Genomic DNA, 21,824 nt, shown 5'->3' on the forward strand with positions numbered 1-21,824 from the left:
GTTGTCGTATAACGCATCAAAGAATGCGAGGGCGAGCACGCCAAAATGTCTTTGAGCCTGTATCTTCGCAAAACTTTTGTGTATTAATATGAGACTTGGTATATGTTATAACAGTGATGACCTGAGGGTGCATGCACCATTTCGTCACACTGCCCCCTACTGGTCACAAGATATAAAAAATGTCTATTTTTGCTTATAACTACTGCAAACTTGAATGTAAAATTATGAGACTGGTCTTGTTAGAGTTCGTGAGGCATGCCGAGTCAAACGATACCAAATGGTTTTTGGTCGGCCATTTTGTGTGTCGGCCATTTTGAATTTTTTCTTTAAGTTCAAGTATTTCAGAAACGCAATTGCGTATTGTTATGAAACTTGGTATGGTTCATCAGCAACATGTTCTGGGAGGACTTGTAAACTTTTCGGCGCCCCCTAGTGGTCAAGAGATTTGAAGCTATATCTCTGCATCTCTTTATCGTATTTACACCAAATTTGGTGGGTGTCATCACAATCAAGACCTGAGTCACAATTTATTGTTTGGTCAGAGCCCCCTAGTGGTCAAGTCATTTAAGGCTATATCTCCGTATCGCTTTATCGTATTTACACTAAATTTGGTATGTGTCATCACAGTCATGACCTGAGGCACCATCTATTGTTTCGACAGAGCGCCACCTAGTGGTCTCAAGATACAAAAAAATTGCTATTTTTTTCCTAAAACTAATGCAAACTTAGATCTTAAATCATGACAGTCATCACGTATGAATAATTTTTTGCCATGTTTGGCTTGACCCCGGTATCGCTGCTTGCAGCTATATTTATTATTATTATGTTTCCTCTTCCGCCATTGAAGTCAATGGCAGCCCATAGAACCGTACATAGGAAAGTTATGAAATTTGGCACACATGTAGAGGACAGTCTCAGAAGTTACTATAGCAACTTTGGTGTGTCTGACTCAAACCCTCTAGCGCCACCAACAGTCCAAAAATCCACTTATGTTCATGCTCATAACTTCTGACCCATGAGTCCTAGAAACTAAATTCTTGTTTCATCTGAATCCTTGGCTCATGATGATTCAAATGCACACATTGATGTCATTGGTGTCATGCAAATCTTTCCGCCATTTTGAATTTTTTGTAAAACCTACTTTTTCGAACTCCTCCTAGACCGTTTGTCCGATTTGCATGTCCTTTGGTATGTAGCATCTAGAGACACCCACGACAAAAAGTTATCAAAAGCTTTTTGATAGACCAATGCGTTCTCATATAAATTGACAACATATATAGCGGCGAGCACGCCAAAACGGACGTGAGGCCTTATCTTCGCAAAACTTTATTGTATCGACACGAAACTTGGTATATGTCATTACAGTCATGACCTGAGGGTGCCTGCAACGTTTCGTCACAGCGCCACCTAGTGGTCACGAGATTCGAAAAATGCCTATTTTCGCTTATAACTACTTCAAACTTTGGCCTAAAATCACAAAGGTGGTCTTGTTAGATTCCTTGAGGCATGCCGAGTCAAACGATTTCAAACGGTTTTCGGTCGGCCATTTTGTGTGTCGGCCATTTTGAATTTTCTCCTTAAGTTCAGTATTTCACAAACAGAATAACGTATCGCTACGAAATTTGGCATGGTTCATCAGTGACATGTTCTGAGCGCACCTATAAATCTTTAGGACAGCGCCACCTAGTGGTCAGGATATGTAAATACATTTTTTAAAATCTTTATATCATTTGATTAAATTGCCACTATGACATAAGACTTCACTCTATTGATTCCTTGGCTCATGCTGAGTCCGACTGTACCAAATATGTCTGAGTCAAACCTACTTCCTATCGGCCATTTTGAATTATATTGAACACCCACTTTTTCGAACTCCTCCTAGAGCGCTTGTGTGATTGGCTTGATTTTTGGTATGCATCATCTAGAGACACTCTAGACAAAAAGTTATCAAAAGATTTTCGGTAGACCTATCCGTTGTCGTATAACGTATCAAAGAATGCGAGGACGAGCACGCCAAAATGTGTTTGAGCCTGTATCTTCGCAAAACTTTTGCGTATTAATATGAGACTTGGGCTATGTCATAACAGTGATGACCTGAGGGTGCATGCACCATTTCGTCACACTGCCCCCTACTGGTCACGAGATATAAAAAATGTCTATTTTTGCTTATAACTACTGCAAACTTGAATGTAAAATTATGAGACTGGTCTTGTTAGATTTCGTGAGGCATGGCGAGTCAAACGATACCAAATGGTTTTTGGTCGGCCATTTTGTGTGTCGGCCATTTTGAATTTTTCTTTAAGTTCAAGTATTTCAGAAACGCAATTGCGTATTGTTATGAAACTTGGTATGGTTCATCAGCAACATGTTCTGGGAGGACTTGTAAACTTTCCGGTGCCCCCTAGTGGTCAAGAGATTTGAAGCTATATCTCTGCATCTCTTTATCGTATTTACACCAAATTTGGTGGGTGTCATCACAATCAAGACCTGAGTCACAATTTATTTTTTGGTCAGTGCCCCCTAGTGGTCAAGTCATTTAAGGCTATATCTCTGCATCTCTTTATTGTATTTACACCAAATTTGGTGGGTGTCATCACAATCAAGACCTGAGTCACAATTTATTTTTTGGTCAGTGCCCCCTAGTGGTCAAGTCATTTAAGGCTATATCTCCGTATCGCTTTATTGTATTTACACTAAATTTGGTATGTGTCATCACAGTCATGACCTGAGGCACCATCTATTCTTTCAGCACAGTGCCACCTAGTGGTCTCAAGATACAAAAAATTGCTTTTTTTCATAAAACTAATGCAAACTTAGATCTTAAATCATGACAGTCATCACGTATGAATCATTTTTTGCCATGTTTGGCTTGACCCCGGTATCGCTGCTTGCAGCTATATTTAGGGGTCAAGCCCCGAAGGGGCGTAGAACCCTATTGTTATTGTTAGTTTTCTTATTATTATTATTATATATTATTCTTCTTCTTGTTCTTCCGCCATTGAAGTCAATGGCAGCCCATAGAACCGTACATAGGAAAGTTATGAAATTTGGCACACATGTAGAGGACGGTCTTAGAAGTTACTATAGCAACATTGGTGTGTCTGACTCAAACCTTCTAGCGCCACCAACAGTCCAAAAATCCACTTATGTTTATGCTCATAACTTCTGACCCGTGAGTCCTAGAAACTAAATTCTTGTTGCCTCTGAATCCTTGGCTCATGATGATTCAAATGCACCCATTGATGTCATTTGTGTCATGCACGTCTTTCCGCCATTTTGAATTTTTCGTAAAACCTACTTTTTCGAACTCCTCCTAGACCGTTTGTCTGATTTGCATGTCCTTTGGTATGTAGCATCTAGAGACACCCAAGACAAAAAGTTATCAAAAGCTTTTTGATAGACCAATGCGTTCTCATATAAATTGACAACATATATGGCGGCGAGCACGCCAAAACGGACGTGAGGCCTTATCTTCGCAAAACTTTATTGTATCGACACGAAACTTGGTATATGTCATTACAGTCATGACCTGAGGGTGCCTGCAACGTTTCCTCACAGCGCCACCTAGTGGTAACGAGATTCGAAAAATGCCTATTTTCGCTTATAACTACTTCAAACTTGAGTCTAAAATCTTGAAGGTGGTCTTGTTAGATTCCTTGAGGCATGCCGAGTCAAACGATACCAAACGGTTTTTGGTCGGCCATTTTGGGTGTCGGCCATTTTGAATTTTCTCATTAAGTTCAGTATTTCACAAACAGAATGGCGTATTGCTACGAAATTTGGCATGGTTCATCAGTGACATGTTCTGAGCGCACCTATAAATCTTTAGGACGGCGCCACCTAGTGGTCAGGATATGTAAATAAATTGTTTTAAATCTTTATATCATTTGATTCATTTGCCAGACTGACATGAAACTTCACCCTATTGATTTCTTGGCTTGTGCCGAGTCCGACTGTACCAAAAATGTTAGAGTCAAACCTACTTCCTGTCGGCCATTTTGAATTACATTGAACACTTACTTTTTCTAACTCCTCCTAAAGAGCTCGTGTGATTGGCTTGATTTTTGGTACACATCATCTAGAGACACTCCAGACAAAAAGTTATCAAAAGCTTTTCGGTAGACCTATCCGTTGTCGTATAACGCATCAAAGAATGCGAGGGCGAGCACGCCAAAATGTGTTTGAGCCTGTATCTTTGCAAAACTTTTGCGTATTAATATGAGACTTGGTTTATGTCATAACAGTGATGACGTAAGGGTGCATGCACTATTTCGTCACACTGCCCCCTACTGGTCACGAGATACAAGAAATTTCTATTTTGTCCTCATAACTACTGCAAACTTGAATGTAAAATTATGAGAGTGGTCTTGTTAGATTTCGTGAGGCATGACGACTCAAACGATACCAAATGGTTTTTGGTCGGCCATTTTGTGTGTCGGCCATTTAGAATTTTTTCTTTAAGTTCAAGTATTTCAGAAACGCAATTGCGTATTGTTATGAAACTTGGTATGGTTCATCAGCAACATATTCTGAGAGGACTTGTAAACTTTTTGGCACCCTAGTGGTCAAAAAGATTTGAGGCTATATCTCTGCATCTCTTCATCGTATTTACACCAAATTTGGTGGGTGTTATTACAGTAATGTTCCGAGTCACCATCTACTGTTTTAGCCAGCGCCCCCTAGTGGTCAAGTCATTTAAGGCTATATCTCCATATCCCTTTATCGTAATTACACTAAATTTGGTACGTGTCATCACAGTCATGACCTGAGGCACCTTCTATTGTTTCAGCACAGCGCCACCTAGTGATCTCAACATACAAAAATTTGCTATTTTTTCATAAAACTAATGAAAACTTAGACCTTAAATCATGACAGTCATCACATATGAATCATTTTTGCCATGTTTGGCTTGACCCCGGTATCGCTGCTTGCAGCTATATTTATTAGGGGTCAAGCCCCGAAGGGGCGTAGAACCCTATTGTTATTGTTAGTTTTCTTATTATTATTCTTGTTCCTCGTTCTTCCACCCAAAAGTCAATGGCAGCCCATAGAACCGTACGTAGGAAAGTTATGAAATTTGGCACACATGTAGAGGACAGTCTCAGAAGTTACTATAGCAACATTGGTGTGTCTGACTCAAACCCTCTAGCGCCACCAACAGTCCAAATATCCACTTATGTTCATGCTCATAACTTCTGACCCGTGAGTCCTAGAAACTAAATTCTTGTTTCCCCTGAATCCTTGGCTCATGATGATTCAATTGCACACATTGATGTCATTTGTGTCATGCAAATCTTTCCGCCATTTTGAATTTTCCGTAAAACCTACTTTTTCGAACTCCTCCTAGAGCGTTTGTCCGATTTGCATGTCCTTTGGTATGTAGCATCTAGAGACACCCCAGACAAAAAGTTATCAAAAGCTTTTTGATAGACCAATGCGTTCTCGTATAAATTGACAACATATATGGCGGCGAGCACGCCAAAACGGACGTGAGGCCGTATCTTCGCAAAACTGTATTGTATCGACACGAAACTTGGTATATGTCATAACAGTCATGACCTGAGGGTGCCTGCAATGTTTCGTCACAGCGCCACCTAGTGGTCACGAGATTCGAAAAATGCCTATTTTCGCTTATAACTACTTCAAACTTGAGTCTAAAATCATGAAGGTGGTCTTGTTAGATTCCTTGAGGTATGCAGAGTCAAACGATATCAAACGGTTTTCGGTCGGCCATTTTGGGTGTCGGCCATTTTGAATTTTCTCATTAAGTTCAGTATTTCACAAACAGAATGGCGTATTGCTACGAAATTTGGCATGGTTCATCAGTGACATGTTCTGAGCGCACCTATAAATCTTTAGGACAGCGCCACCTAGTGGTCAGGATATGTAAATAAATTGTTTAAAATCTTTATATCATTTGATTAAATTGCCACTATGACATAAGACTTCACTCTTTTGATTCCTTGGCTCATGCTGAGTCAGACTGTACCAAATATGTCTGAGTCAAACCTACTTCCTGTCGGCCATTTTGAATTATATTGAACACCTACTTTTTCGAACTCCTCCTAGAGTGCTCGTGTGATTGGCTTGATTTTTGGTATGCATCATCTAGAGACACTCCAGACAAAAAGTTATCAAAAGCTTTTTGGTAGACCTATATGTTGTCGTATAACGCATCAAAGAATGCGAGGGCGAGCACGCCAAAATGTGTTTGAGCCTGTATCTTCGCAAAACTTTTGCGTATTGATTTGAGACTTGGTATATGTCATAACAGTGATGACGTAAGGGTGCATGCACCGTTTCGTCACAGTGCCCCCTAGTGGTCACGAGATATGAAAATCGTCAATTTTTGCTTATAACTTCTGCAAGCATGTGTGTAAAATTATGAGAGTGCTTTTGTTAGATTTCCTGAAGCATGTCAAGTCAAACGATACAAAATGGTTTTTGGTCGGCCATTTTGGGTGTCGGCCATTTTGATTTTTTCTCTAAGTTCAAGTATTTCAGAAACGCAATTGCGTATTGTTATGAAACTTGGTATGGTTCATCAGCAACATGTTCTGAAAGCACTTGTAAACTTTTTGGTGCCCCCTAGTGGTCAAAAAGATTTGAGGCTATATCTCTGAATCTCTTCATCGTATTTACACCAAATTTGGTGGGTGTTATTACAGTATTGTTCCGAGTCACCATCTATTGTTTTAGCCAGTGCCCCCTAGTGGTCAAGACATTTGAGGCTATATCTCTGTATTCCTTTATTGTATTTACACCAAATTTGGTGGGTGTCATCAGTTCATGGCAGTCATCACGTATGATTCATTTTTTGCCATGTTTGGCTTGACCCCGGTATCGCTGCTTGCAGCTATATTTATTATTATTATTATATATTATTCTTCTTCTTGTTCTTCCGCCATTGAAGTCAATGGCAGCCCATAGAACCGTACATAGGAAAGTTATGAAATTTGGTACACATGTAGAGGACAGTCTCAGAAGTTACTATAGCAACATTGGTGTGTCCGACTCAAACCCTCTAGCGCCACCAACAGTCCAAATATGCACTTTTGTTCATGCTCACAACTTCTGACCCGTGAGTCCTAGAAACTAAATTCTTGTTTCCCCTGAATCCTTGGCTCATGATGATTCAAATGCACACATTGATGTCATTTGTGTCATGCACATCTTTCCGCCATTTTGAATTTTTCGTAAAACCTACTTTTTCTAACTCCTCCTAGACCGTTTGTCTGATTTGCATGTCCTTTGGTATGTAGCATCTAGAGACACCCATGACAAAAAGTTATCAAAAGCTTTTTGATAGACCAATGCGTTCTCATATAAATTGACAACATATATGGCGGCGAGCACGCCAAAACGGACGTGAGGCCTTATCTTCGCAAAACTTTATTGTATCGACACGAAACTTGGTATATGTCATAACAGTCATGACCTGAGGGTGCCTGCAACGTTTCGTCACAGCGCCACCTAGTGGTCACGAGATTCGAAAAATGCTTATTTTCGCTTATAACTACTTCAAACTTGAGTCTAAAATCATGAAGGTGGTCTTGTTAGATTCCTTGAGGCATGCAGAGTCAAACGATACCAAACGGTTTTCGGTCGGCCATTTTGGGTGTCGGCCATTTTGACTTTTCTCATTAAGTTCAATATTTCAAAAACAGAATGGCGTATCGCTACGAAATTTGGCATGGTTCATCAGTGACATGTTCTGAGCACACTTATAAATCTTTAGGACGGCGCCACCTAGTGGTCAGGATATGTAGAAACAATTTTTTAAATCTTTATATCATTTGATTAAATTGCCACTATGACATAAGACTTCACTCTATTGATTCCTTGGCTCATGCTGAGTCCGACTGTACCAAATATGTCTGAGTCAAACCTACTTCCTGTCGGCCATTTTGAATTATATTGAACACCTACTTTTTCGAACTCCTCCTAGAGTGCTTGTGTGATTGGCTTGATTTTTGGTATGCACCATCTAGAGACACTCTAGACAAAAAGTTATCAAAAGATTTTCGGTAGACCTATCCGTTGTCGTATAACGTATCAAAGAGTGCGAGGGCGAGCACGCCAAAATGTGTTTGAGCCTGTATCTTCGCAAAACTTTTGCGTATTAATATGAGACTTGGGATATGTCATAACGGTGATGACCTGAGGGTGCATGCACCATTTCGTCACACTGCCCCCTACTGGTCACGAGATATAAAAAATTTTTATTTTTGCTAATAACTACTGCAAATTTGAATGTAAAATTATGAAACTGGTCTTGTTAGTTTTCGTGAGGCATGCCGAGTCAAACGATACCAAATGGTTTTTTGTCGGCCATTTTGTGTGTCGGCCATTTTGAATTTTTTTTTTAAGTTCAAGTATTTCAGAAACGCAATTGCGTATTGTTATGAAACTTGGTATGGTTCATCAGCAACATGTTCTGAGAGGACTTGTAAACTTTTCGGCGCCCCCTAGTGGTCAAGAAATTTGAAGCTATATCTCTGCATCTCTTTATCGTATTTACACCAAATTTGGTGGGTGTCATCACAATCAAGACCTGAGTCACAATTTATTCTTTGGTCAGTGCCCCCTAGTGGTCCAGTCATTTAAGGCTATATCTTCGTATCGCTTTATCGTATTTACACTAAATTTGGTATGTGTCATCACAGTCATGACCTGAGGCACCATCTATTGTTTCGGCACAACGCCACCTAGTGGTCTCAAGATACAAAAAAATTGCTATTTTTTTCATAAAACTAATGCAAACTTAGATCTTAAATCATGACAGTCATCACGTATGAATCATTTTTTGCCATGTTTGGCTTGACCCCGGTATCGCTGCTTGCAGCTATATTTAGGGGTCAAGCCCCGAAGGGGCGTAGAACCCTATTGTTATTGTTAGTTTTCTTATTATTAGGGGTCAAGCCCCGAAGGGGCGTAGAACCCTATTGTTATTGTTAGTTTTCTTATTATTATTATTATTATTATTATTAGGGGTCAAGCCCCGAAGGGGCGTAGAACCCTATTGTTATTGTTAGTTTTCTTATTATTATTATTATTATTAGGGGTCAAGCCCCGAAGGGGCGTAGAACCCTATTGTTATTGTTAGTTTTCTTATTATTATTATGTTTCCTCTTCCGCCATTGAAGTCAATGGCAGCCCATAGAACCGTACGTAGGAAAGTTATGAAATTTGGCACACATGTAGAGGACAGTCTCAGAAGTTACTATAGCAACATTGGTGTGTCTGACTCAAACCCTCTAGCGCCACCAACAGTCCAAAAATCCACTTATGTTCATGCTCATAACTTCTGACCCGTGAGTCCTAGAAACTAAATTCTTGTTTCCTCTGAATCATTTGCTCATGATGATTCAAATGCACACATTGATGCCATTTGTGTCATACAAATCTTTCCGCCATTTTGAATTTTCCGTAAAACCTACTTTTTCGAACTCCTCCTAGAGCGTTTGTCCGATTTGCATGTCCTTTGGTATATAGCATCTAGAGACACCCCAGACAAAAAGTTATCAAAAGCTTTTTGAAAGACCAATGCGTTCTCGTATACAGTGACAACATACAAGGCGGCGAGCACGCAAAAACGGACGTGAGGCCGTATCTTCGCAAAACTTTAATGTATCGACACGAAACTTGGTATATGTCATTACAGTCATGACCTGAGGGTGCCTGCAACGTTTCGTCACAGCGCCACCTAGTGGTCACGAGATTCGAAAAATGCCTATTTTTGCTTATAACTACTTCAAACTTGAGTCTAAAATCATGAAGGTGGTCTTGTTAGATTCCTTGAGGCATGCCGAGTCAAACGATACCAAACGGTTTTCGGTCGGCCATTTTGGGTGTCGGCCATTTTGAATTTTCTCATTAAGTTCAGTATTTCACAAACAGAATGGCGTATCGCTACGAAATTTGGCATGGTTCATAAGTGACATGTTCTGAGCGCACCTATAAATCTTTAAGACAGCGCCACCTAGTGGTCAGGATATGTAAATAAATTGTTTAAAATCTTTATTTCATTTGATTAAATTGCCACTATGACATAAGAATTCACTTTATTGATTCCTGGGCTCATGCTGAGTCCGACTGTACCAAATATGTCTGAGTCAAACCTACTTCCTGTCGGCCATTTTGAATTATATTGAACACCTACTTTTTCAAACTCCTCCTAGAGCGCTCGTGTGATTGGCTTGATTTTTGGTATGCATCGTCTAGAGACACTCTAGACAATAAGTTATCAAAAGCTTTTCGGTAGATCTATCCGTTGTCGTATAACGCATCAAAGAATGCGAGGGCGAGCACGCCAATATGTGTTTGAGCCTGTATCTTCGCAAAACTTTTGTGTATTAATATGAGACTTGGTATATGTCATAACAGTGATGACCTGAGGGTGCATGCACCATTTCGTCACACTGCCCCCTACTGGTCACGAGATATAAAAAATGTCTATTTTTGCTTATAACTACTGCAAACTTGAATGTAAAATTATGAGACTGGTCTTGTTAGATTTCTTGAGGCATGCCGAGTCAAACAATACCAAATGGTTTTTGGTCGGCCATTTTGTGTGTCGGCCATTTTGAATTTTTTCTTTAAGTTCAAGTATTTCAGAAACGCAATTGCTTATTGTTATGAAACTTGGTATGGTTCATCAGCAACATGTTCTGGGAGGACTTGTAAACTTTTCGGTGCCCCCTAGTGGTCAAGAGATTTGAAGCTATATCTCTGCATCTCTTTATCGTATTTACACCAAATTTGGTGGGTGTCATCACAATCAAGACCTGAATCACAATTTATTTTTTGGTCAGTGCCCCCTAGTGGTCAAGTCATTTTAGGCTATATCTCTGCATCTCTTTATTGTATTTACACCAAATTTGGTGGGTGTCATCACAATCAAGACCTGAATCACAATTTATTTTTTGGTCAGTGCCCCCTAGTGGTCAAGTCATTTAAGGCTATATCTCTGCATCTCTTTATTGTATTTACACCAAATTTGGTGGGTGTCATCACAATCAAGACCTGAGTCATAATTTATTATTTGGTCAGTGCCCCCTAGTGGTCAAGTCATTTAAGGCTATATCTCCGTATCGCTTTATTGTATTTACACCAAATTTGGTGGGTGTCATCACAATCAAGACCTGAGTCACAATTTATTGTTTGGTCAGTGCCCCCTAGTGGTCAAGTCATTTAAGGCTATATCTCCGTATCGCTTTATTGTATTTACACTAAATTTGGTATGTGTCATCACAGTCATGACCTGAGGCACCATCTATTGTTTCGGCAAAGCGCCACCTAGTGGTCTCAAGATACAAAAAATTGCTATTTTTTCATAAAACTAATGCAAACTTAGATCTTAAATTATGACAGTCATCACGTATGAATCATTTTTTGCCATGTTTGGCTTGACCCCGGTATCGCTGCTTGCAGCTATATTTATTCTTGTTCCTCGTTCTTCCACCCAAAAGTCAATGGCAGCCCATAGAACCGTACGTAGGAAAGTTATGAAATTTGGCACACATGTAGAGGACAGTCTCAGAAGTTACTATAGCAACATTGGTGTGTCTGACTCAAACCCTCTAGCGCCACCAACAGTCCAAATATCCACTTATGTTCATGCTCATAACTTCTGACCCGTGAGTCCTAGAAACTAAATTCTTGTTTCCCCTGAATCCTTGGCTCATGATGATTCAATTGCACACATTGATGTCATTTGTGTCATGCAAATCTTTCCGCCATTTTGAATTTTCCGTAAAACCTACTTTTTCGAACTCCTCCTAGAGCGTTTGTCCGATTTGCATGTCCTTTGGTATGTAGCATCTAGAGACACCCCAGACAAAAAGTTATCAAAAGCTTTTTGATAGACCAATGCGTTCTCGTATAAATTGACAACATATATGGCGGCGAGCACGCCAAAACGGACGTGAGGCCGTATCTTCGCAAAACTGTATTGTATCGACACGAAACTTGGTATATGTCATAACAGTCATGACCTGAGGGTGCCTGCAATGTTTCGTCACAGCGCCACCTAGTGGTCACGAGATTCGAAAAATGCCTATTTTCGCTTATAACTACTTCAAACTTGAGTCTAAAATCATGAAGGTGATCTTGTTAGATTCCTTGAGGTATGCAGAGTCAAACGATATCAAACGGTTTTCGGTCGGCCATTTTGGGTGTCGGCCATTTTGAATTTTCTCATTAAGTTCAGTATTTCACAAACAGAATGGCGTATTGCTACGAAATTTGGCATGGTTCATCAGTGACATGTTCTGAGCGCACCTATAAATCTTTAGGACAGCGCCACCTAGTGGTCAGGATATGTAAATAAATTGTTTAAAATCTTTATATCATTTGATTAAATTGCCACTATGACATAAGACTTCACTCTTTTGATTCCTTGGCTCATGCTGAGTCAGACTGTACCAAATATGTCTGAGTCAAACCTACTTCCTGTCGGCCATTTTGAATTATATTGAACACCTACTTTTTCGAACTCCTCCTAGAGTGCTCGTGTGATTGGCTTGATTTTTGGTATGCATCATCTAGAGACACTCCAGACAAAAAGTTATCAAAAGCTTTTTGGTAGACCTATATGTTGTCGTATAACGCATCAAAGAATGCGAGGGCGAGCACGCCAAAATGTGTTTGAGCCTGTATCTTCGCAAAACTTTTGCGTATTGATTTGAGACTTGGTATATGTCATAACAGTGATGACGTAAGGGTGCATGCACCGTTTCGTCACAGTGCCCCCTAGTGGTCACGAGATATGAAAATCGTCAATTTTTGCTTATAACTTCTGCAAGCATGTGTGTAAAATTATGAGAGTGCTTTTGTTAGATTTCCTGAAGCATGTCAAGTCAAACGATACAAAATGGTTTTTGGTCGGCCATTTTGGGTGTCGGCCATTTTTATTTTTTCTCTAAGTTCAAGTATTTCAGAAACGCAATTGCGTATTGTTATGAAACTTGGTATGGTTCATCAGCAACATGTTCTGAAAGCACTTGTAAACTTTTTGGTGCCCCCTAGTGGTCAAAAAGATTTGAGGCTATATCTCTGAATCTCTTCATCGTATTTACACCAAATTTGGTGGGTGTTATTACAGTATTGTTCCGAGTCACCATCTATTGTTTTAGCCAGTGCCCCCTAGTGGTCAAGACATTTGAGGCTATATCTCTGTATTCCTTTATTGTATTTACACCAAATTTGGTGGGTGTCATCAGTTCATGGCAGTCATCACGTATGATTCATTTTTTGCCATGTTTGGCTTGACCCCGGTATCGCTGCTTGCAGCTATATTTAGGGGTCAAGCCACGAAGTGGCGTAGACACCTATTGTTATTGTTAGTTTTCTTATTATTATTATTAAGTTTCCTCTTCCGCCATTTAAGTCAATGGCAGCCCATAGAACCGTACATAGGAAAGTTATGAAATTTGGCACACATGTAGAGGACAGTCTCAGAAGTTACTATAGCAACATTGGTGTGTCTGACTCAAACCCTCTAGCGCCACCAACAGTCCAAAAATCCACTTATGTTCATGCTCATAACTTCTGACCCGTGAGTCCTAGAAACTAAATTCTTGTTTCCTCTGAATCCTTTGCTCATGATGATTCAATTGCACACATTGATGTCATTTGTGTCATGCACATCTTTCCGCCATTTTGAATTTTCCGTAAAACCTACTTTTTCGAACTCCTCCTAGACCGTTCGTCCGATTTGCATGTCCTTTGGTATGTAGCATCTAGAGGCACCCCAGACAAAAAGTTATCAAAAGCTTTTTGATAGACCCATGCGTTCTCGTATACCGTGACAACATATACGGCGGCGAGCACGCCAAAACGGACGTGAGGCAGTATCTTCGCAAAACTTTATTGTATCGACACGAAACTTGGTATATGTCATTACAGTCATGACCTGAGGGTGCCTGCAACGTTTCGTCACAGCGCCACCTAGTGGTCACGAAATTCGAAAAATGCCTATTTTCGCTTATAACTACTTCAAACTTGAGTCTAAAATCATGAAGGTGGTCTTGTTAGATTCCTTGAGGCATGCTGACTCAAACGATACCAAACGGTTTTCGGTCGGCCATTTTGGGTTTCGGCCATTTTGAATTTTCTCATTAAGTTCAGTATTTCACAAACAGAATGGCGTATCGCTACGAAATTTGGCATGGTTCATCAGTTACATGTTCTGAGCGCACCTATAAATCTTTAAGACAGCGCCACCTAGTGGGCAGGATATGTAAATAAATTGTTTAAAATCTTTATATCATTTGATTAAATTGCCACACTGACATAAGACTTCACTCTATTGATTCCTTGGCTCATGCTGAGTCTGACTGTACCAAATATGTCTGAGTCAAACCTACTTCCTGTCGGCCATTTTGAATTATATTGAACACCTACTTTTTCGAACTCCTCCTAGAGCGCTCGTGTGATTGGCTTGATTTTTGGTATGCATCGTCTAGAGACACTCTAGACAAAAAGTTATCAAAAGCTTTTCGGTAGACCTATCCGTTGTCGTATAACGCATCAAAGAATGCGAGGGCGAGCAAGCCAAAATGTGTTTGAGCCTGTATCTTCGCAAAACTTTTGCGTATTAATATGAGACTTGGTATATGTCATACCAGTGATGACCTGAGGGTGCATGCACCATTTCGTCACACTGCCCCCTACTGGTCACGAGATATAAAAAATGTCTACTTTTGCTTATAACTATTGCAAACTTGAATGTAAAATTATGAGACTGGTCTTGTTAGATTTCTTGAGGCATGCCGAGTCAAACGATACCAAATGGTTTTTGGTCGGCCATTTTGTGTGTCGGCCATTTTGAATTTTTTCTTTAAGTTCAAGTATTTCAAAAACGCAATTGCGTATTGTTATGAAACTTGGTATGGTTCATCAGCAACATGTTCTGGGAGGACTTGTAAACTTTTCGGTGCCCCCTAGTGGTCAAGAGATTTGAAGCTATATCTCTGCATCTCTTTATCGTATTTACACAAAATTTGGTGGGTGTCATCACAATCAAGACCTGAGTCACAATTTATTTTTTGGTCAGTGCCCCCTAGTGGTCAAGTCATTTAAGGCTATATCTCCGTATCGCCTTATTGTATTTACACTAAATTTGGTATGTGTCATCACAGTTATGACCTGAGGCACCATCTATTCTTTTGGCACAGTGCCACCTAGTGGTCTCAAGATAGGAAAAAAATGCTTTTTTTCATAAAACTAATGCAAACTTAGATGTTAAATCATGGCAGTCATCACGTATGAATCATTTTTTGCCATGTTCGGCTTGACCCCGGTATCGCTGCTTGCAGCTATATTTATTATTATTTTTCTTCCTCGTTCTTCCGCCGAAAGTCAATGGCAGCCCATAGAACCGTACATAGGAAAGTTATGAATTTTGGCACACATGTAGAGGACAGTCTCAGAAGTTACTATAGCAACATTGGTGTGTCTGACTCAAACCCTCTAGCGCCACCAACAGTCCAAAAATCCACTTATGTTCATGCTCATAACTTCTGACCCATGAGTCCTCGAAACTAAATTCTTGTTTCCTCTGAATCCTTGGCTCATGATGATTCAATTGCACACATTGATGTCATTTGTGTCATGCACATCTTTCCGCCATTTTGAATTTTTCGTAAAACCTACTTTTTCGAACTCCTCCTAGACCTTTTGTCCGATTTGCATGTCCTTTGGTATGTAGCATCTAGAGACACCCAAGACAAAAAGTTATCAAAAGCTTTTTGATAGACCAATGCGTTCTCATATAAATTGACAACATATATGGCGGCGAGCACGCCAAAACAGACGTGAGGCCTTATCTTCGCAAAACTTTATTGTATCGATACGAAACTTGGTATATGTCATTACAGTCATGACCTGAGGGTGCCTGCAACGTTTCGTCACAGTGCCACCTAGTGGTCACGAGATTCGAAAAATGCCTATTTTCGCTTATAACTACTTCAAACTTGAGTCTAAAATCATGAAGGTGGTCTTGTTAGATTCCTTGAGGCATGCCGAGTCAAACGATACCAAACGGTTTTCGGTCGGCCATTTTGGGTGTCGGCCATTTTGAATTTTCTCATTAAGTTCAGTATTTCACAAACAGAATGGCGTATCGCTACGAAATTTGGCATGGTTCATCAGTGACATGTTCTGAGCGCACCTATAAATCTTTAGGACGGCGCCACCTAGTGGTCAGGATATGTAAAAAATTTTTTTTAAATCTTTATATCATTTGATAAAATTGACACTATGACATAAGACTTCACTCTATTGATACCTTGGCTCATGCTGAGTCCGACTGTACCAAATATGTTTGAGTCAAACCTACTTCCTGTCGGCCATTTTGAATTATATTGAACAGCTACTTTTTCGAACTCCTCCTAGAGCGCTCGTGTGATTGGCTTGATTTTGGGTATGCATCATCTAGAGACACTCTAGACAAAAAGTTATCAAAAGATTTTCGGTAGACCTATCCGTTGTCGTATAACGCATCAAAGAATGCGAGGGCGAGCACGCCAAAATTGGTTTGAGCCTGTATCTTCGCAAAACTTTTGCGTATTGATATGAGACTTGGTATATGTCATAACAGTGATGACCTGAGAGTGCAAACACCGTTTCGTCACACTGCCCCCTACTGGTCACGAGATATAAAAAATGTCTATGTTTGCTTATAACTACTGCAAACTTGAATGTAAAATTATGAGAGTAGTCTTGTTAGATTTCGTGAGGCATGCCGAGTCAAACGATACCAAATGGTTTTTGGTCGGCCATTTTGTGTGTCGGCCATTTTGAATTTTTTTTAAGTTCAGGTATTTCAGAAACGCAATTGCGTATTGTTATGAAACTTGGTATGGTTCATCAGCAACATGTTCTGAGAGGACTTGTAAACTTTTCGGCGCCCCCTAGTGGTCAAGAGATTTGAAGCTATATCTCTGCATCTCTTTATCGTATTTACACCAAATTTGGGGAGTGTCATCACAATCATGACCTGAGTCACCATCTATTGTTTTGGTCAGTGCCCCCTAGTGGTCAAATAATTTAAGGCTATATCTCCGTATCGCTTTATCGTATTTACACCAAATTTGGTATGTGTCATCACAGTCATGACCTGAGGCACCATCTATTGTTTCGGCACAGCGCCACCTAGTGGTCTCAAGATACAAAAAATTGCTATTTTTTATATCTATCATGACAGTCATCACGTTTGAATCATTTTTTGCCATGTTTGGCTTGACCCCGGTATCGCTGCTTGCAGCTATATTTTATTTATATTTGTTGTTTTTACAGGATTTGGACCAACATATGCATGATTTTGTACATCGTCAAGCAATTGAGAAATTAAAGGGCAGGTACACAACTATAAAGCATTTATGGTCGTGTTTTGCTTATGAAAACAAAAGTATGAAAAAAAGTAAATGTATTTGCCTTTCGTTTTGCAGTGAACAGGTGCATAAGTGCTGGGCCTGTGATACATCTGTGGTGGGAGTAAAGGAGTACAAGAAGCATAGTGAAACTCCCCATCACAAATACAAGATGTCCCTTCTGAACAGGAAAACGGATGATGAAAAACGTTGCATTGACTATGGTGTTGAGTTGGACGATGAGCTTAAAGCCCTATGTGCACAAAGAGACCAGCAAATGTAAGTTTGCCAGCTTATACATTAAATGCATAAAGTTGTGGATTTATTATTGAATAACATCTTCCAAGCAGGGATTGGTTTTAATTAAAGGAATATTCCATTTTCTTAAAAGAAAAATCCAGATAATGCACTCACCACCATGTCATCCAAAATGTTGATGTCTTTCTTTGTTCAGTCGAGAAGAAATACCTTTTTTTTTTGGAAAACATTGCAGGACTCTTCCCATTCCAATGGACCCCAATAGAGCCCAACACTTAATATTTAACTCAACACATAACAGCCTTTTTCAACGGAGCCTCAAAGGACCATAAACAATCCCAAACAAGGCACAAGGGTTCTATCTAGCAAAACAGAAGAAAAATAAAAAATATGTACCTTTAAACCACAACTTCTCGTCTAGATCTGGTCGTGAAGCGCCAGCGTGACCCCATGCGATACATCATGACGTCAAGAGTTCACAGAAGATGAACGCGAAACTCCGCCCCAGTGTTTACAAGTGTGTTGAAAGAGGACCGTACCTACGTTGTTGTATGTCAACTGATACTAATTAATGTCTTTGTGGCAGTTTATTGTTTAAAATGGTCCGCAAATGTGCGTTTTATATATGTAACACGTGACCTCCTTACGTCACTACGCATTTACGTTAGGTCGCGCTGGACCAGACCCAGACGAAAAGCTGTGGTCTAAAAGAGCTTTTTTCTTCTTGTCAAAAATGACAATCGTTTCGCTAGATAAGACCCTTATGCCTCATTTGGGATCGTTTATAGTCCTATGAAACTTGAAAAAAAACTGTTACGTGTTGAGTTAAGTATTAAATGTTGGGCTCTATTAAAGTTCATTAAAATGAGAAAAATCCTGCAATGTTTTCATCAAAAAACATAATTTCTTCTCGACTGAACAAAGAAAGACATCAACACCCTGGATGACATGGTGGTGAGTAAATTATCTGGATTTTTCTTTTAAGAAAATTGAATATTCCTTTTAAAGCTATTTTAATTGACAACTTTCCTGTTTTTGTTTGTCAAATATTTTATCAATAGAAATAGACAGGTCTTTGAAAAAACTACTTGCCTTTTCTTTTCCTTTTTTAGACAACTAAATAAAATAAATCGATCAAAGAGGAGGGCAGAAGCCAAAAAGGCATTAGCAATGCAGAAGGCACAACAAGATAAATCCGTTCAGAATTGCCAGATGAAAAACAAGAGAATCTGTTTACCAATGCCTGCAATGGCAAGTGAGGATTTCACAAGTGATGATTTACCATTATCATGCTTCCTCTTCAATTCTTCAGGAGAGCAGCAGAACAACTTACTATCAAGACCAAGCCAAAAAGGGCTTAAAAGAAAACAAAGCATATTTATTAATGATTACAATTTAAATTGCCCACTTGTTAAAAGGCCTTGTCCTCCATCAGAGATTCCTCCTCAAGACAAGTCTGCTTCTGTCTCTCATCCCACCCCTGATGGTGAAGTGGCAGCTGAATCCACATCAGATAATCAACCTGGTACCTCTGCTGAGGCTACGTGTGCTTCTCACTTGGTTCAGAGAGATGATTGTCACGTTTCCGAAATGATTCGGGTAATTCGTAGATCAACGGACAATCGGGGTGTTACTGTTGACTCAAAAGTAAAAATACAAATGTGCACCAAAGAGGTGGTGGGACAACAGCCCAAATCCAAGCGTGAAGAGCTTATCAAGAAACCAAAGAAACGCACAAAGAAGCGCACAAAAAAGCACATCACTATAAATGACAGATGCGAGCCGTGCTATAATGATGCTGCTTTCATGCTGGGAAGCATTAAACCGAACCAGATAAATCGAAAAAGGAAGGCCAAATTCCAGCAGGTACAGTGCATGCCCAAGTGAGTGGTTTAGTAAATAAGTCAAATACTTATAAATCTGAACTTCATTTGTTCAACGTAAATGTTTTGCAGTAATAGCTGAGGTATGAAAAAGCCGAATGTTGTTAACTTTAAAAGTGTGAGACTTATTCAACGTATATTAGTTTTTTTTAAAGCTATGGATTATTTGATCTAATAGTGTTTTAATGTCAAGATAATCCAGTGGTTGTTAGGATACAAGGATAAGTCCACTTTCATAAGAAAATGTCCTAATCATTTCCTCACCCCCATGTCATCCAAGATGTTTGTGTCTTTCTTTTTTTAGTCATATATTGATTTAATGATTGATTGATTGATAAAAACATTCCCAGGATTTTTCTCCACATAGTGGACTTCAATGTACCTCAACAGTTTAAAGGTCCAAATTGCAGTATCAGTGCAGCTTCAAAGGGCTCTAAACAATCTCAACCAAGGCATCTCGGGGTCTTATCTAGTGAAACGATTGTGATTTTTGCCACAATTTTTTTACCACAACTTATCGTCTTGCACTTGCTCTGGGATGTGCATGCGTGATCTTGCGTATTAAATAATCACTTTGAAAGATGACGTATGCGAAACGCACACGTACGGACCATTTTAAACAATAAACTGACACAAAGACAATAATTAGCATCATTCCACATACAAAAACATTGGAACAGTCCTACTTCTCCACACTTGTAAACACTGGAACGGTAGTTTCGCATACGTCATGAGTGATCTTTCAACGTGATTGTGTAATACGCAAAGTCACGTAGGCTGAATTGAAACTGCAATTTGGACCTTTAAAGAGACACTATGCAGTTATTTTACCTAATATAACAACTTCAAAGTTATTTTGGTGGTAAACAAAGTCATAGTAGGGCGAATCATCCTTCTGTTGAAGCTCAGGGAGGATGCCGCTAGAAGAACCAGCAATGCAAGCTTGAGAGGAGCGACTCTGACAAATCTAGCGAGAATCACGACTTGCTTTACGGCAACGACGTCACACACGTTGGGCTTGTTCGACTTCGTGTGGTGCTGCAAGAACCGACCGCCAGATGACGTCAAAAGTACCGCGAGAATGATCCGAGACGGCACTTTGACGTCATCCGGCTGTCGGTTCTTGCTGCGCCGCATGAAGTCGATCAAGCCTATAATGACAACTGCAGGCGCGAATTTAAGACGTGTTGTTAAACTTTTAAAGATCTTTAAATGTTAAGAAAGTGTGTTCGGAAGAGAGTAGGAAAAGGAAAAGAGATTCTGACCGCGTTAGGAACCGGACAAGAGTCCCACTTGTTCAGGCTTTTACTCGTTGGCGTGAGTTAAAGACAGCACTGGAGGGATGCTGATCTGGTGATCTTGTTGATGGACTAGTAAGTAAATCTCTTATTTGTAAACTTGTTTGCGGTCTATGTTGTATGTTTTTGTGCTTGCTTGTAGTATGTCATGCGATTATCATGACAACAATTGTCAATATCTCACATAATTATCAGGATATAAATAAGCCTGTTTTAGGATATAAATAAGACTGTTTACTTGTGATTTAGCTGCAATCATGTAAAAACGTTATAAGCCAACAAATGCGGTAGGCTACTTTATTATTATATGCCTGCTCTACACTTGGAATAAACTTCTTATTATCCTATTACCATCATCTGTAGTTTAGTAGACTATGCAGTAGCCTAATATTTGTATGAAATTGTGAATCATTACCTGGTCATTATCTTCGGAGGTGTACAGAGTGGGGGTAAAAAAATTATGACAGTTGAAAGTATTCCCCAAAACGCTGAAAATGCATAGAGCGCCTTTTAAAACATTGGGTTCAATTAAAGTCCCCTATATGGAGAAAAATCCTGGAATGTTTTCCTCAAAAAAAAAATTATACGAAAGAAAGACATTGACATCTTGGATGACATGGGGGGTGAGTAAATTGGCAGGAAATTTTCTTATAAAAGTGGTCTAATCCTTTAATCCTGGTGACCCACATTTTTACACCTGAGACCTCAGATTTTTAGAAGGAGAGATCCGTGAACTGAACTGAGATGTGGAAATTGTGACCCTGTCTGTGAAAACCGTTTTCTATATATAATGATCCTACATAATGTATAGATTAATGTGTGAAAATTTAACCTTGATATACCTAATGATATTATTGACTGAGTAAGGTCATGTAAAATGTGAAATTTAAAGTAAAATCATTCAATAAAATCACAAGTTGAATCGTTGATGATCCTAATCTCAAAAATAGATTGAGATTTCAAAGACAGCCTGGACTTCACAGGCAGGGCTACAAATGTGTAATGCATGA

General features: G+C 39.5%; 1 protein-coding gene across 5 annotated transcripts in view; it reads left to right on the forward strand.

Annotated features, from left to right (window-relative positions):
• The window catches only part of znf106b (zinc finger protein 106b), a 47,805-nt gene that overhangs the window by 23,266 nt on the left and 2,715 nt on the right, over window positions 1–21,824 (forward strand). For 4 of the 5 annotated variants that reach the window (XM_055185346.2, XM_055185348.2, XM_073856036.1 and 1 more), the window contains 3 exons: window positions 17,302–17,363; window positions 17,454–17,654; window positions 18,746–19,516. In XM_055185346.2, coding sequence (XP_055041321.2) covers window positions 17,317–17,363; window positions 17,454–17,654; window positions 18,746–19,516 — 1,019 coding nt within the window. In that variant the 5' untranslated portion in view covers window positions 17,302–17,316. Of the gene's footprint in view, window positions 1–17,275; window positions 17,364–17,453; window positions 17,655–18,745; window positions 19,517–21,824 lie in introns of all 5 variants that reach the window. The other variant, XM_073856038.1, reaches the window with a different exon arrangement.

This window comes from Misgurnus anguillicaudatus, chromosome 18 (genome assembly GCF_027580225.2).
Source record: "Misgurnus anguillicaudatus chromosome 18, ASM2758022v2, whole genome shotgun sequence".
Lineage (NCBI taxonomy): Eukaryota > Metazoa > Chordata > Actinopteri > Cypriniformes > Cobitidae > Misgurnus > Misgurnus anguillicaudatus.